This window comes from Balaenoptera physalus, assembly GCF_965194825.1.
Source record: "Balaenoptera physalus genome assembly, chromosome: 12".
NCBI lineage: Eukaryota > Metazoa > Chordata > Mammalia > Artiodactyla > Balaenopteridae > Balaenoptera > Balaenoptera physalus.
The window spans coordinates 76,295,581-76,307,691 of NC_138897.1; the positions used below are offsets into that span (position 1 = coordinate 76,295,581).

The following is a 12,111-nucleotide window of genomic DNA, read 5'->3' on the forward strand; positions in this document are numbered from 1 at the left end:
ACATCCCAAAAAGTAAAAATGCAAAATTTTCTGGGAAAAGGATTTCCATATTAGTATCAAGCAACGAGTTATCAGTGACCTCAGTAGCACCTATAGGATACTTACGAATTTGTGTGTAGATAGTCAAAGGTTAGCTGAGCTCGATTCAGACTGCTGTAATTTGTGAAAGCCATGAGTGCAGTGAGGTCTCCAGTTCTTTACCCACTAACTGGGAACTATAAGCTTACAATGGAACAGATTTTTCAGGATTCCTTCCAGTAAAGGTTTCGTAAATCTGTGCTCCTTAGTTAAACAAGGTTATCTAGTATCTAACCAAGATATATTCAAAAAGATGTCTAAAACAAAACTCAATTTCTCCTTTCATTTTTTTTTAATCTTCTCAATGACTATGATGTAATATTTTGGAAGGAACTACGTCATAAACGTGTAGTCTTAAGGAGCTTCAGCGTTAATTTGCGACAGTTCACGGAGTGAAATGTGGTTGGTCCTAGAGTAGATGATACTGGAGTTGGCGATTTAATTACTGCTCCATCTTCATGATCTTCGAGCCTTTTTTGTTGTTATTCCTCTAAATTTCCTGTGAGGAAATTTACCAATCCGGAAACTTACCAATCCGGAAATTTAGCAACTTCAGTCATAAAACTGGACAACCACCCATCTCTTCGCCATCAATGATCCCAGGATCCTTAAATTAGCCCCAGACTGGTGACCACGATGTTGATGAAGTGCATATGGCGTTAGTTCCGGCTTCACCACCTCCCAACTGAAAGATCTCCTAAGCGCTGAAGACCGATTTCTGTTTTCAAAGCCCGGACCAAACCTAGCTTGCTGTGTGCCCCAATTTCGTCAGGGTAGTGGGTCAAATTACCTCACAATGACCCACTAAGTAGCCAGAGAATTGACCCGCCCAAATTAACTCAGGCGGGCCGCGCCCCTCCCCCACTTCCCTCAGACACCGGCCTCAGCCTCTCAGGCCCTGACTGGGCCTCGGTCCCGTGGTCTCCTCCTCACGAAGAGGAGTTAGTCCCAGCTTTCAAGGCCCGGATCGAGGACAGTGGCAAGCGCACCACCCGACCGGGCGTTGCCCGGCGCTCACAGCTGCCTTTGTCCCTCCCCACGGAATTGGAACCCAACGACCGCAGCGCGCTCTTGGAACCATGTGCTGCCGCCGCCTCCGCCTCCGCCGCTGCCGCCGCCGCCGCGAGACCAGCCGCCCGCGCGCCGCGCTGGATGAGATGGTGACCGGACTCAGCACCACAAACTTCGGCGTTTAGGGCTCCTCCGCCGCCACTGCCGCTGCCGCCACTGCCACCTCAGCCACCGCTTTGTCTCCGCCAGTGCACACAAGCCAGGCCGCCTCGCGCACTCCCCGACGCCCCAAGCCCCCGAGGCCTCCGCGGCGCACTCGGCCAATCACAGAGCCGCCCCTCCTCCCGCCCCCGCCCTGATGCGAAGCCTCCTGATTGGTGGGTAGCGTGCCTCCACGTGACCGGATTTTGTTAGCCGGGCACTCCCCTGTCACGTGAGTGCGCGCGCCTCTCTTCCTGCTTTCTTGACCCTCTCCGCCATTTAAAGAAACAGTACCGGGGGCGGGCCGAGCGACGCAGCCGGGACGGCAGCAGCGGCACGGACCGGAGGAGCCATCTTGTCTCGTCGCCGGGGAGTCAGGCCCCTAACTCGAAGAAGCCCTGGCGCGCCCTCCCCCCCTCCCCGGTCTGGTAGGGCGAAGGAGCGGGCGCGCGGTCGATCGAGCGATCGGTTGGCGGCTCTTTCTCCTGCTCTGGCATCCAGCTCTTGGGGCGCAGGCCCGGCCGCCGCGGCGCGCGCCCGGTGGCCGTTGGCGCTCGCGCCGCGTCTTTCTTCTCGTACGCAGAACTCGGGCGGCGGCCTATGCGTTTGCGATTCGACGAGGAGTCGTCCGGGTGGTCGGCGGCGGCGGGCAGCTGCTCCGCCCCGCTCCCGGGGAGGCGGCGGGATTTGGCGCGGCCGGGGAAGCTGGGGTGGCCGGGGCCGGCCTGGAGGCCTGGCGCCACCCTTCGGGGCCTGCAAGGACCCAGTTGGGCGGGCAGGAGGGGGCTGGGGGATGGTTGGTGGTGGGCTTCCTACTTTGTCTTTTTCTTCTTATGCCGCCCTAGTGAGGGGCGGGATCTCTGGCGGCAGCTCCGGGGTGGAGAGACAAGCTCCGGAGTCGGAAGAGCTGGGTTTGCTTCCGGGCCTAGCCACCAGTTGGCCGAGTGACCTTAGACAAGTCACTTGGTAATTTGTCTGCGCCTCAGTTTCCTCCTCTATCAACGTTTGTGGGATTGAAAGCGCTTTGTAAACTATAAAGCGTCGGTGAATGTAAGGGATGATTATTGTTCGTAATGGTTGGCTTTATTTTTTTTTTTTTTTGAGTTGTAAGAAAACTTATCAATTGTCCAATCCTTGGATTTTGAACCTGGGAACCTTGGATTGGAGTTGGATATTCCCAAATTCCCTGAAATTGTGTGCAAAAATTAGTGGGAATATGCATTTTAGGGGAATGAGGATCCATCGCCATTAAGTTTTCAGAGGGGGCTGTGACCCAGAAGAGTTAAGAACCACAATTCCTTTGCCACAAGGAGGAAACTGAGGCCTAGATGTCATTTGGGACCCGTCACAACCAATTTGAAGCCCCTGTTGAATCCCTGGGATATGTGAGCTGTTCTATGCATAGTGGGTATTCGGGGTAACAACACTCCACTGCTTGGCTTCTATTCTGAGTCTTTTCACCATGGGTTGCCTGAAAGGTGGCTGACGCATATGGTACAGTGGCACCCAATATAAAGCAGCTAAAAGTAGGAGTGGATGTGTTCTCTAGTATCAAGAAGCCTGTTTAATCTTTGGCTCAACAACTTTTTATTTTCTGGTGCCTGACTACTTTTCTGTTTCATTGACCATTTTCCATGACCATGGCTGCCATCCGTTACTTGCTTCTATTTTATATTCTTAGTTTGTGTGATTGGTAGTGAGCAGGCTTATTTTTAAATGGTGCTGCCAAGTCCAGCTAATTAATGGTGCAGGTGAATTTTTAGCAAGCTGGCTGACTGGAACAAACTGAACCAGGCATGGAATTCCTGAAGATGTTTGGGGGTTTGTCTTTATTAATTGAAGGTTAACATTCTCTGAAAAGTTTTGTTAGAACGTCTACTGAACCTCAAAATCAGTAGACTGCAAGTGTTTCAAACCTTAACTTTCCACCCCCCCCCCACCACCGGCCTGCTTTGTATTCTCTTTGCTTGCAAGTGTGTTACTAAAATGGCCAAAATGCCAGTTTTTGCTTCTTTGTTAATTGTCAGCTGCTTTTATCAAATTCCAGGCCATTATCCAGCAAACACTATAGAAATGTTTGAACACTTGGATTTCAAACATTTTCAATTTGTGGAGTGGTGCTTACCAGTGGTACAGTTCTAAGCAAGCAAACACAAACCCACTTAAGTGTTTTGTTTGTTAGGTGTTAGCCGGTTCTGCTATTTCATACAAACATCTGGGAAAAATCAATTGACTATTCCCTTTACCTAGAGGGCAGAGACAAAGGATCTCAATTCCAGAGAAGTGACTGTTTTGGAGAAAGATGTGTTGGTCTTTTAGCTCTTTTGTAATTAAATCTGGATGTACCTCAAAAAGAATCTTAAGACTGTGGTGATAAGATGCTTTCCTCAGGAGAAAGGAGGAAAAAAACAACTGGAACTCAAAGCTTGAAATTCTGTGACAAAACATGAGCTGTCCGGGATAGGAGGTTGAAAGTGTTTCACTACAGCGTTCTGCTCTCCAGATGTCCTTCAGTGTAGTCACGGCGTGGACTCCAGATTTCCAGATTTTCAAGAACTGGATCTGGGACCTGGAAGAGATTATCAAGATGTGACAGGAACTTGGGAGCTGGATTTTTTTTTGTTTTTGAATTTGGGGACTGTTTTCCTTGCTTTGAGAAAAGAGACAATGACTGAGCAAACACTGCCACCAGCGCTATTACTGGGAATTCGGAGACCTGAATTTTCGCCACACTCTCAGTGCAAACTCTGGCGATGCTCCACCCACAGTGAACTACGGTACTTGCCATTTTCCAAAATGCCTTATTCTTTACCATCTCTGCACTTTTGTTTGTGCTCTCTTCTCTACCCTGGAATGCCTTCCTCTGCTTCTTCACCTATCAAAACTGCCATTTACTCAATACCCAACTCAGATGCTCTTTCCTTCATGAATTTCCTAACTTTAGCCAGAAATTATCTTTTTTAAGTTTTATAATGTGTTGTTATATATCTTTTATCTATCTTTGTATACAAATAGCTTGTAAAGTCCTTCTTTGCATGCATTAGCTCTTTCCAGATAGCAAGCCCCATGAAAGCAAGGGCTTTGTCTTGGGAATCTTTGCCGAGACATATTACCACATATGAAGCATTAGTAGAAAGAAGGAATTTAGAGAACAGGCGATCTCAGAATAAGCACTCAATAAATGTTTGCTTAGTTGCTGTGTGATAACCTAATTACTCCTGATTAGGGAAAAAGTCACTAGTTTTGGGCCATGTCTCTTTCTTTATTTCATGCTTTATTATTTTTTAATTCTAACTTTAAAAAGATTTAGGGAGCCCTCAAGTATAAAGAGAAACTGCTCTGCTGCATAGGGTATTACAGAGGGTTGCAAGGGCCAGGGCCTTATTCCCTGCGTACCTTATTCTCTCGCACTCAAGATGGAATCTTATGAAAATGTAATTAAGGATAGCTTTTACAAGTACAAGACCATAAGACAATTTGTGAAAGGCATTGGAAAAGGAAGAACAACAGTATCTCCTTTGCTTTGCTTTGGTGTTGGTATATAAAATTAAATCCAGTTCTCATACCACCTTTGGAGCCACTTCTTTCTCCACCAACCAGTGCCCAGCAACCTGAATATAATCAAATTACTCCCCCAAAGTATGAGACTTGGGGCAGTTCCTATTTGCTGCTTCCCTAAGACAGTTTGTCCTCAAGAGTCAGGAAACAGTCTTTACCAGAGAACTCTTTCTGTTCTTATCATCACTGATCATTAATCATAAGGCTTTTTTCCCCCATTTATTATCTGTCAGCTTCTAAACCATGCTTGTCAAGAATTAGTATCCGTCAAGCAGCTCATGTGCTGGCAGCAGCCCCACCCCAGTGTTAGAGTCCTTTGTTTGTAATTCCAAGCATTTGTTATCTTATATGTTTTGTCCCTCTCCCCTCCAGTCCTGTGCCTCCTGGTTGCCAAGTGTTCACCTGGACCGTCTGACCACCTTTGTGCTATTCCATCAGCCTACAGATCTGGTACCTGGATTTTTGCCCATGGTGATTCTACCACCTTACTACTGAAGAAGACATCATTCCAGTGGACCACTGTGACCCAGGAGGCATCCAGCGAATCATCATGATGTGGCCTTCACCTCCACTCCTGTACTGTTCTACCGAGATTCAACACAGCCTTTTGTAGTGAAGTCAAACTCCTCAAGCCAAATAGCTGAAGCTATTTTATCACAACAAAGGCTGTTTGTTCCATGAGTGTGCATTTCGTTTCTTCAGTTAAAGCCTTCAGAGACACGTAATAAATTTGGACCAGGGGATTTTTAGTTATCAGCACTGTCTGAAGAATGGCAACATCTTTTTGAGAACCACATTGGACCATGCCCCACTATCTTAAATGATTGAAATTCAGGAAGTATCTAATCTGGACCCCATTCTTTTTCCATGTCAAATCTGTAGTAACCTACTGAATGATCAAGCAGATATTCTGACCCATTGGGATTAAAACAAAGGCACAGTGAACTCTCAGCATCTTCTTTGGGATTACTCAGGAACCAGAACTTTTCACACAAATGTAAGAAATTCTACCAAGGAATCCCTTTACCTAACAGCATCTCACAAAGCTCCAATCAGATTCCAGAAAAGGCCTCTTGATACATCCAGGTAGAACCTATATGGTAATCCCTTATGTTTATATAGCACTTTACAGTTTCAAAGCACTTTTACATGCATTAATCTCAATTATCAAATAACACAAATTATAATCCCTTTTTGCAAATGACGAAATGGAAATTTAAAAGGTTATCCGAGGTGACACAGCTACAAAGTGGTAGAGGCCAGGCCTTCTGACTCCTAGTCCAGTTCTCTCCTTGGAATTAACTTAGCCTCTATTTTACCCAGTGTTAAAATAACTGGAGAGTGGGAACCCCAGAAAAGTTTCCAACTTCCTGATCTGGTGCCCTCGATCAGTCAGGATGTCATACATGTAATCTTGTGATAGCTGTACCTAGACCAGAATTCCATTACAGCATCTCTGACATTTAGGAGTAGACTGTCCAGTCAACAAAACAAATGTTCATTTGACAGCAAGATTACCCATTATGAAACACAAAGCTGCTTTTAGATCTTTCATGTATCTTCATGGTCTTCCCAAAGATGGCCTAGTTGATTGGAGATCCCTGTTCATATCATGTCTTTTTTTTTTTTTTTCTTTTAATTCTTACTAATATTCCTGGACACCAAGATCTACCTGTGGTCCTCTATCCCCAAACTAATATTTACATAGAATGAGCCATCAATTTTTTTAGAACAGTATTGTTCATATATATGTGTGTGTGTATGTATATATTTGATATACACATATAATATATATCATAGAACTTCTGTAGTCCAGTAAGGTGGTAAAATACTGTAAATGTGTCCCCTTCCCTGATTCATAATGCAGTGTAGTGTATTAAAGGATCTCAGAAGGCTTGCAGTAAAGAGCCTCATTTAGCTGTTTGGTCCAGTGTGTCCTAAGTTTAATCAAGCACAGAAAGTTATTTTTGCAGCATTCCTTTTAATGGAATGGGAAAACTGCTCTAAAGCAGTATAGCCAGTGCTTCCTGGTTGCCAACAGATTACCCTGGAGACCCAGGAATAAACAGCATCTTTGAAACCCCCCCTTTTTTTTACCTTGTCAATAACTACTTGAATTAGTATGTCTTCCTCATCTGAGAGCCCCACATCTTGACAGTTACCTTTGTTTTCTGTCAAAGAAACCTCTAGAAGATTTGTGGGGATACATGGGATGGGGATGGGGGGAGTTAATTCTGCCACAAAATTAGATGAATTCCATGACATTTAGCAATATACTTTTCTGTCCGTAGAATTGTGCTGTAAATCTAGTTTAAGGGAATTGCATCTCAGGTGGGTGAGGAGACTGGGAAGGGAAGGGAGGAGAATAGAGAAGAGGGGGAGGAGGGGTGAGAAGGAGATATTTTCTTAGGATTTGAGTTGTGGCCCACTGAGATCTTATTAATACTTGAAGAGAAGTCATCCAGCCAGGGAATTTTTGAAATAATATTAACAAAGAAATGAATGCATTTTGCAGCTGTATGCTGACTGCAAAAACCCCAGCACTATTGTCACTTAAAACCAATAGCCTTGTTCTCTGATAGTCACTTACAAGCCCAATTTCAGGCAATCTGAATTTGTAGCAGACTTGAATGTTAACTTCATCATTTTGTAATGTGGCCCACATTAGGGAAAGAATAAATAGGAAAACACCTTGGCTTACCACAGGCTTTGCTCACACAGTTTCTGGTTTCTGTGACCTATTTTTTGTATTTCAGCATTTTGTGAACAACTTATTCTTAGATCATTGGTTTTCCAAAGTCTTTGTGGCCATGAAGCCCTTTGAATGAAAACTTTATGGAAGCCCAGAGTAAAAGTGAAGCTGCTCTGGAGGAAGCAGAAGTGGGGGGCCTGAAACCTGCCACAAGCATCTTACTTTACCACCATGGTGACACCTAAGGAGACTTCTTTACAACAACTAGAACTCTTCAGAACACAGTTTGAAAACCACTGCCCTAGACAACAGTATGTTCGACCTGAATGGCATCCTGTTCTGTACCTCTACCCAACACCATCCATGTTCAGATGATGCCGAATGTTCTTAGGAATACTTACTGTGGGCAAACTCAGAAAAGTACAAGAAGATGGGCATATCTTTGCCCCCCAGAGTAGTCATATGGGCCGAAAGTGGTATCAAATGGACCTAGAGTAATAGCCCTCTACCTACAGATGGACTTCCAGTGATTCCTGGATTTGATATAGCCAGAGAGCAATTCATACATACTCTACACTGACAAACCCCCTTACCCAGCTTCTTTCACAAACACCAGATGCTCTAGTGGTACTTGAAATACATGACCTTGAAGTCTTGATCCTCCTTGGATACATGAATCGCCAGGTATTGAAGCTGATGCTGAAGTTGATGTCTCATTGAGGCCATATTAGAGCAACTGTACATTGGACCACCCATTCTCAGCCATGGTACTCTACTTTGTGTGCAAGGGATAACTATAAACTGAAAGCAGAATTCAAAGACTGGCAACATTATCTAAAAGGGTACCTGGTTATTATTCATATTCTCAGACTATGTCACTATCACTCAACCAGTGGCAGTTACACTACTTCTTGGTTTTTATTCAGTTTAACTGCTGTTTCCAGGATAAATGAGCTAATAACCTTTGAAAAATCGCTAAAACAATTCCTCAGTCACTGGCACATCTGCCTAGTCTCCAAAATTATGAATACTCGGCTCTAACTGCATGTAATACCTGATCCACAAGAGACAGTCTCTGAACATCCTTTCTCGTCTGTGTGATTTAAAATGTGACCATTTCGAAAATTTTCTTCCAGCCAAGAGAGATTTTAAGATGGGTGTTTTGATGTCTGGTACCATCAGCTGTTGATGTTAATGATGTTTGGAGGTAGGCCTTTTGACCAGGCCATGATAGCTTACTTGGTGGGCATCTCAAATTGCATATCATCTACCTTTTTGCTGGAAATGTAGACTGACTGGAAATCTACAAAGCCTGCAGCTAAAGATTTTATCAGTAGACTCAAGAGCTTCCTGCTGCTTCTTCCTAATGTCACAAGACCACAGTCCCCTGTCCTTGTGGATGTTTTCATGGAATTTCATCTGTCTCAGTACTATTGTTTTACACTGAATCAGAGTGGCTGACTTCATTCCTTGTCATGAAATACTCTCAGGCATTAAGACAACTTACCTGTTCAGGAGGGATTTGATTCATGAACTCCTCCCAGACCAGATCATGTAGAACAAGTAGACTTTGATTTGTGCCATGAGAAAAGTCTCATTTCTTCAGAGTCAACTTAAGGGCCCGCTGTCCTCAGCTACTTTAACGAATGCACTGGTTAAATGTTGGAAATGTTTCTTTATATCTTTTGTCTCTTATCCTCTAGACTAATTGTGATTTTATGAGTCAGTCTACAAATCATCAAACAAGGCCTAAGTCTGGTTACTCTATACTGCTCACCCTCAACAAATAAAATCTGATGACTGGCCTGCTTGTATGTACAACTGTTATTTGTAAAGAAGAAATTATCTACAAGCTTAGTTTTTCTATTGCCTTCAAAATGTCAGCTCAATTTTCTTTTTCTCCTGTACTTGACCGAAAAAGACATTGATCTACACTGGCAGTCATTCCCTTTAATCCTGTCAAAATGAGGGACTAAAGGTAAAGATGATCATCTGTTCAAGAGTCTGATGTACACTGTGTATAAGAACTGATGGTGGAAAAAGCATAAAACTCAAACCTAGTATCTTACTATCTCCATGCCTCAGATCTCATCTTTCAGTAGTACCATTCAACCAATCTGAGGCCTTGACTTGTTGATAAGATGATTCTCAGAGATGGGCTGAGTTACAGAAGATGGAGACTTGATTACCAAAGAAAGTAGGGCCAACCTTGATGAACCTGGCTCTCCCAACCCTATCACTCCCAGATGTAGCATAGACTCCTAAACAGAACCTCAAGTCTGGATTAAGGAGATAGCCTTCTCCTGAGCTGAAAGTTCTTGGGCAGATGAGCAGGAAAATGAAAGTTGCTGTACCTGACTGGCCCTTTAAGATCAGAAAATTTTATCCAGAATAAATGCTGTGGATTAACCCTGGAGTACTCAGGGTTAAAACTAATGTACAGAGTTTCGATATTAAACTGCCTGTTCTTCTAGATCATAGCCTGGCTATTGATATGGCTGGCCCTGCTGAAAGTACCTTACTTACTTGCCTATTTACCTGACACAGCCCTTGCCTGCTTTTTTGACATATTGCTGCAATCAGACTGGCTGTCCTTGAGAAGACTATAGCTGATCTTGGTCTATCTTATACCCAGTACCACCAAGGGGTTTTGAACAGAAGCAGCCTGCACCTCACCCACCAGGACTTAATGTTCACAACAGGAAGGACCGTGCTGTATACTCCTTGACCAGCAGCTTTTTTTTTTTTTAACTGCAGAGTAAGCCTCTATGCCTATATATATTAGCTCATTTTCAGCACTTGGGACCCTTTCTACCAGATCTGAAGGAGCAGAGCAGATTGAAGTCACTGTCCATTCCTCTGTTCTACGGTAATACAGAGATGAATCTGATTTGCCAGTACTCAACAGAAATGTACCAGTTCAACCTGGCAAAAGACTTAAAGGAACATAAGAAAACTTTTCCACTGAGCTTAAAATTTACCACTGACTTGATGAGCGTCACAGAACTATTTGCCAGTGGGAGGCTGGTTGTCCTGCTTCATGTCAGCAAGACAGTTGGGCTCTCAAACTCACGACCACTGAGTTTACTTACATTGAAACTCTGTTGTATCATCCAGAGTATGCTATTGGACATGATTATTCCATTCAAATGGATTACAAGCCTCCTGAGTAGAAGACAAACTTACTCCTCATGATTTTTTCCAGAATACATTTATTGTCAAGGAAGGAACAATGCCAGCTGTTACCATTCAACTTTATGAGCAGAGATTAAACTTTTTCAATATCTGGTCTCACCACTGACATCAGTTGTTTTTGATTGACCAGCATCAATTCCATCCCTTTGCAACAACTCCCTGATGTTTCTTGGAACCTCCTCTCCTTCTTTTCAGTCCATGTGGTTCAATCTGACCTAATCTTAGGTTTCATGGGTGGACATGTAATTCAGACCTGATCAATCAGCACAGTCCATCTCCTTGACCATAGTGATTGGTTCAGGAATGGTCATGTGATTCAAGCTGGTCCAGTGATACCCAACCCTAAGAGTTTAGTGAACTGTGGAGGAGAAGCTCAGAAGCTCTACTGAGGTTGCTTAGCTCTGTAGGATGAAAAGCTCAGACCAACAGGGCCCACCATATCAAATGAGCCAGTCAAAGAATGAAGCCAGTACAAAGGAAAGCAGAGCCAAATGTTGGAGAGACTTGAGTCCTGATGACAATGTTTGTGCCCCTGGATCCAACCGTGCCTGAAGCTAGTATATCCCCTGGACTTTTCAGTTATGTGAACCAATAAATACCCTTCTTTGCTTAAGTTACTTTGAGTTGGGTTTCTATTACTTGAAATTGAGTCCTAATATTACTATCTACCAATAGCAAAACTTGACAGATCCAAATACTAAACTAGAGGTCAGGACCACACTGAAATTATTTTCCAATCCAGAATATAAAATGGAACAGGAACTGACAATGTTTAGGTTATTACAGAAGCATAAAAATTAATTACATGGTAGAAAAATATACCAAAAAAACCCTAAATATTTATCAGCAAAGAATTGGTTACATAATACATGGTTCAGCCATATAAGAAAATCTACATGTCTGTTAAAATGAATAAAATACATTTATTGTGTATGGGCATGGAAAAATGGCCATGATTATTAAATGAAACAAACCATTGCTAGAAAAATGTGTACTATGAACTCATTTAAAAATTTATGTGTTTATGTTCATAATGCATAGAAAAATCTATTAATGGGTTTCTTTGAACAGTGTAGATTACATGAGACTTTCAACTTTATACATTTCTGTATTTGAATATTTTACACTACTCACATTAAACTTTATTTTAAACTTTAAACTTTTTTTTAAAATAAAGAGTTTTTAAAATTAAATTTAGTGCTTACTGTTTGACCTTGGCAAGTTACTCAACACTGAGCCTGTTTTGTTAAATAATTTTAAAGACCTGCCTTTATATTTGTGAATATTTAGATAAATATATTCATCCATTACTCAAACTGATAGACTGTTGCATCTTTCAGAGCTCAGTAATTTTTCCTTACTTTTTAATGTCTGAG

General features: G+C 43.0%; 2 protein-coding genes across 8 annotated transcripts in view; one reads left to right on the forward strand and one right to left on the reverse strand.

The window, feature by feature from the left end:
* MORC2 (MORC family CW-type zinc finger 2) overlaps positions 1-1,678 on the reverse strand; it is a 39,931-nt gene extending 38,253 nt beyond the window's left edge. For all 7 annotated transcript variants that reach the window (XM_082417265.1, XM_082417263.1, XM_082417262.1 and 4 more), the window contains exon 1: positions 106-1,678. In XM_082417265.1, coding sequence (XP_082273391.1) covers positions 106-173 — 68 coding nt within the window. In that variant the 5' untranslated portion in view covers positions 174-1,678. The remainder of the gene's footprint in view (positions 1-105) is intronic.
* TUG1 (taurine up-regulated 1) lies at positions 715-11,352 on the forward strand (the record flags this gene model as incomplete). The annotated part of the gene is made up of 5 exons (XM_082417028.1): positions 715-736; positions 953-1,238; positions 1,339-1,466; positions 1,675-4,067; positions 5,221-11,352. 4 exons carry the CDS (start codon positions 715-717, stop codon positions 2,133-2,135), a joined length of 897 nt encoding a protein of 298 aa, XP_082273154.1. The 3' UTR covers positions 2,136-4,067; positions 5,221-11,352.
* Positions 11,353-12,111: the final 759 nt, after the last annotated feature.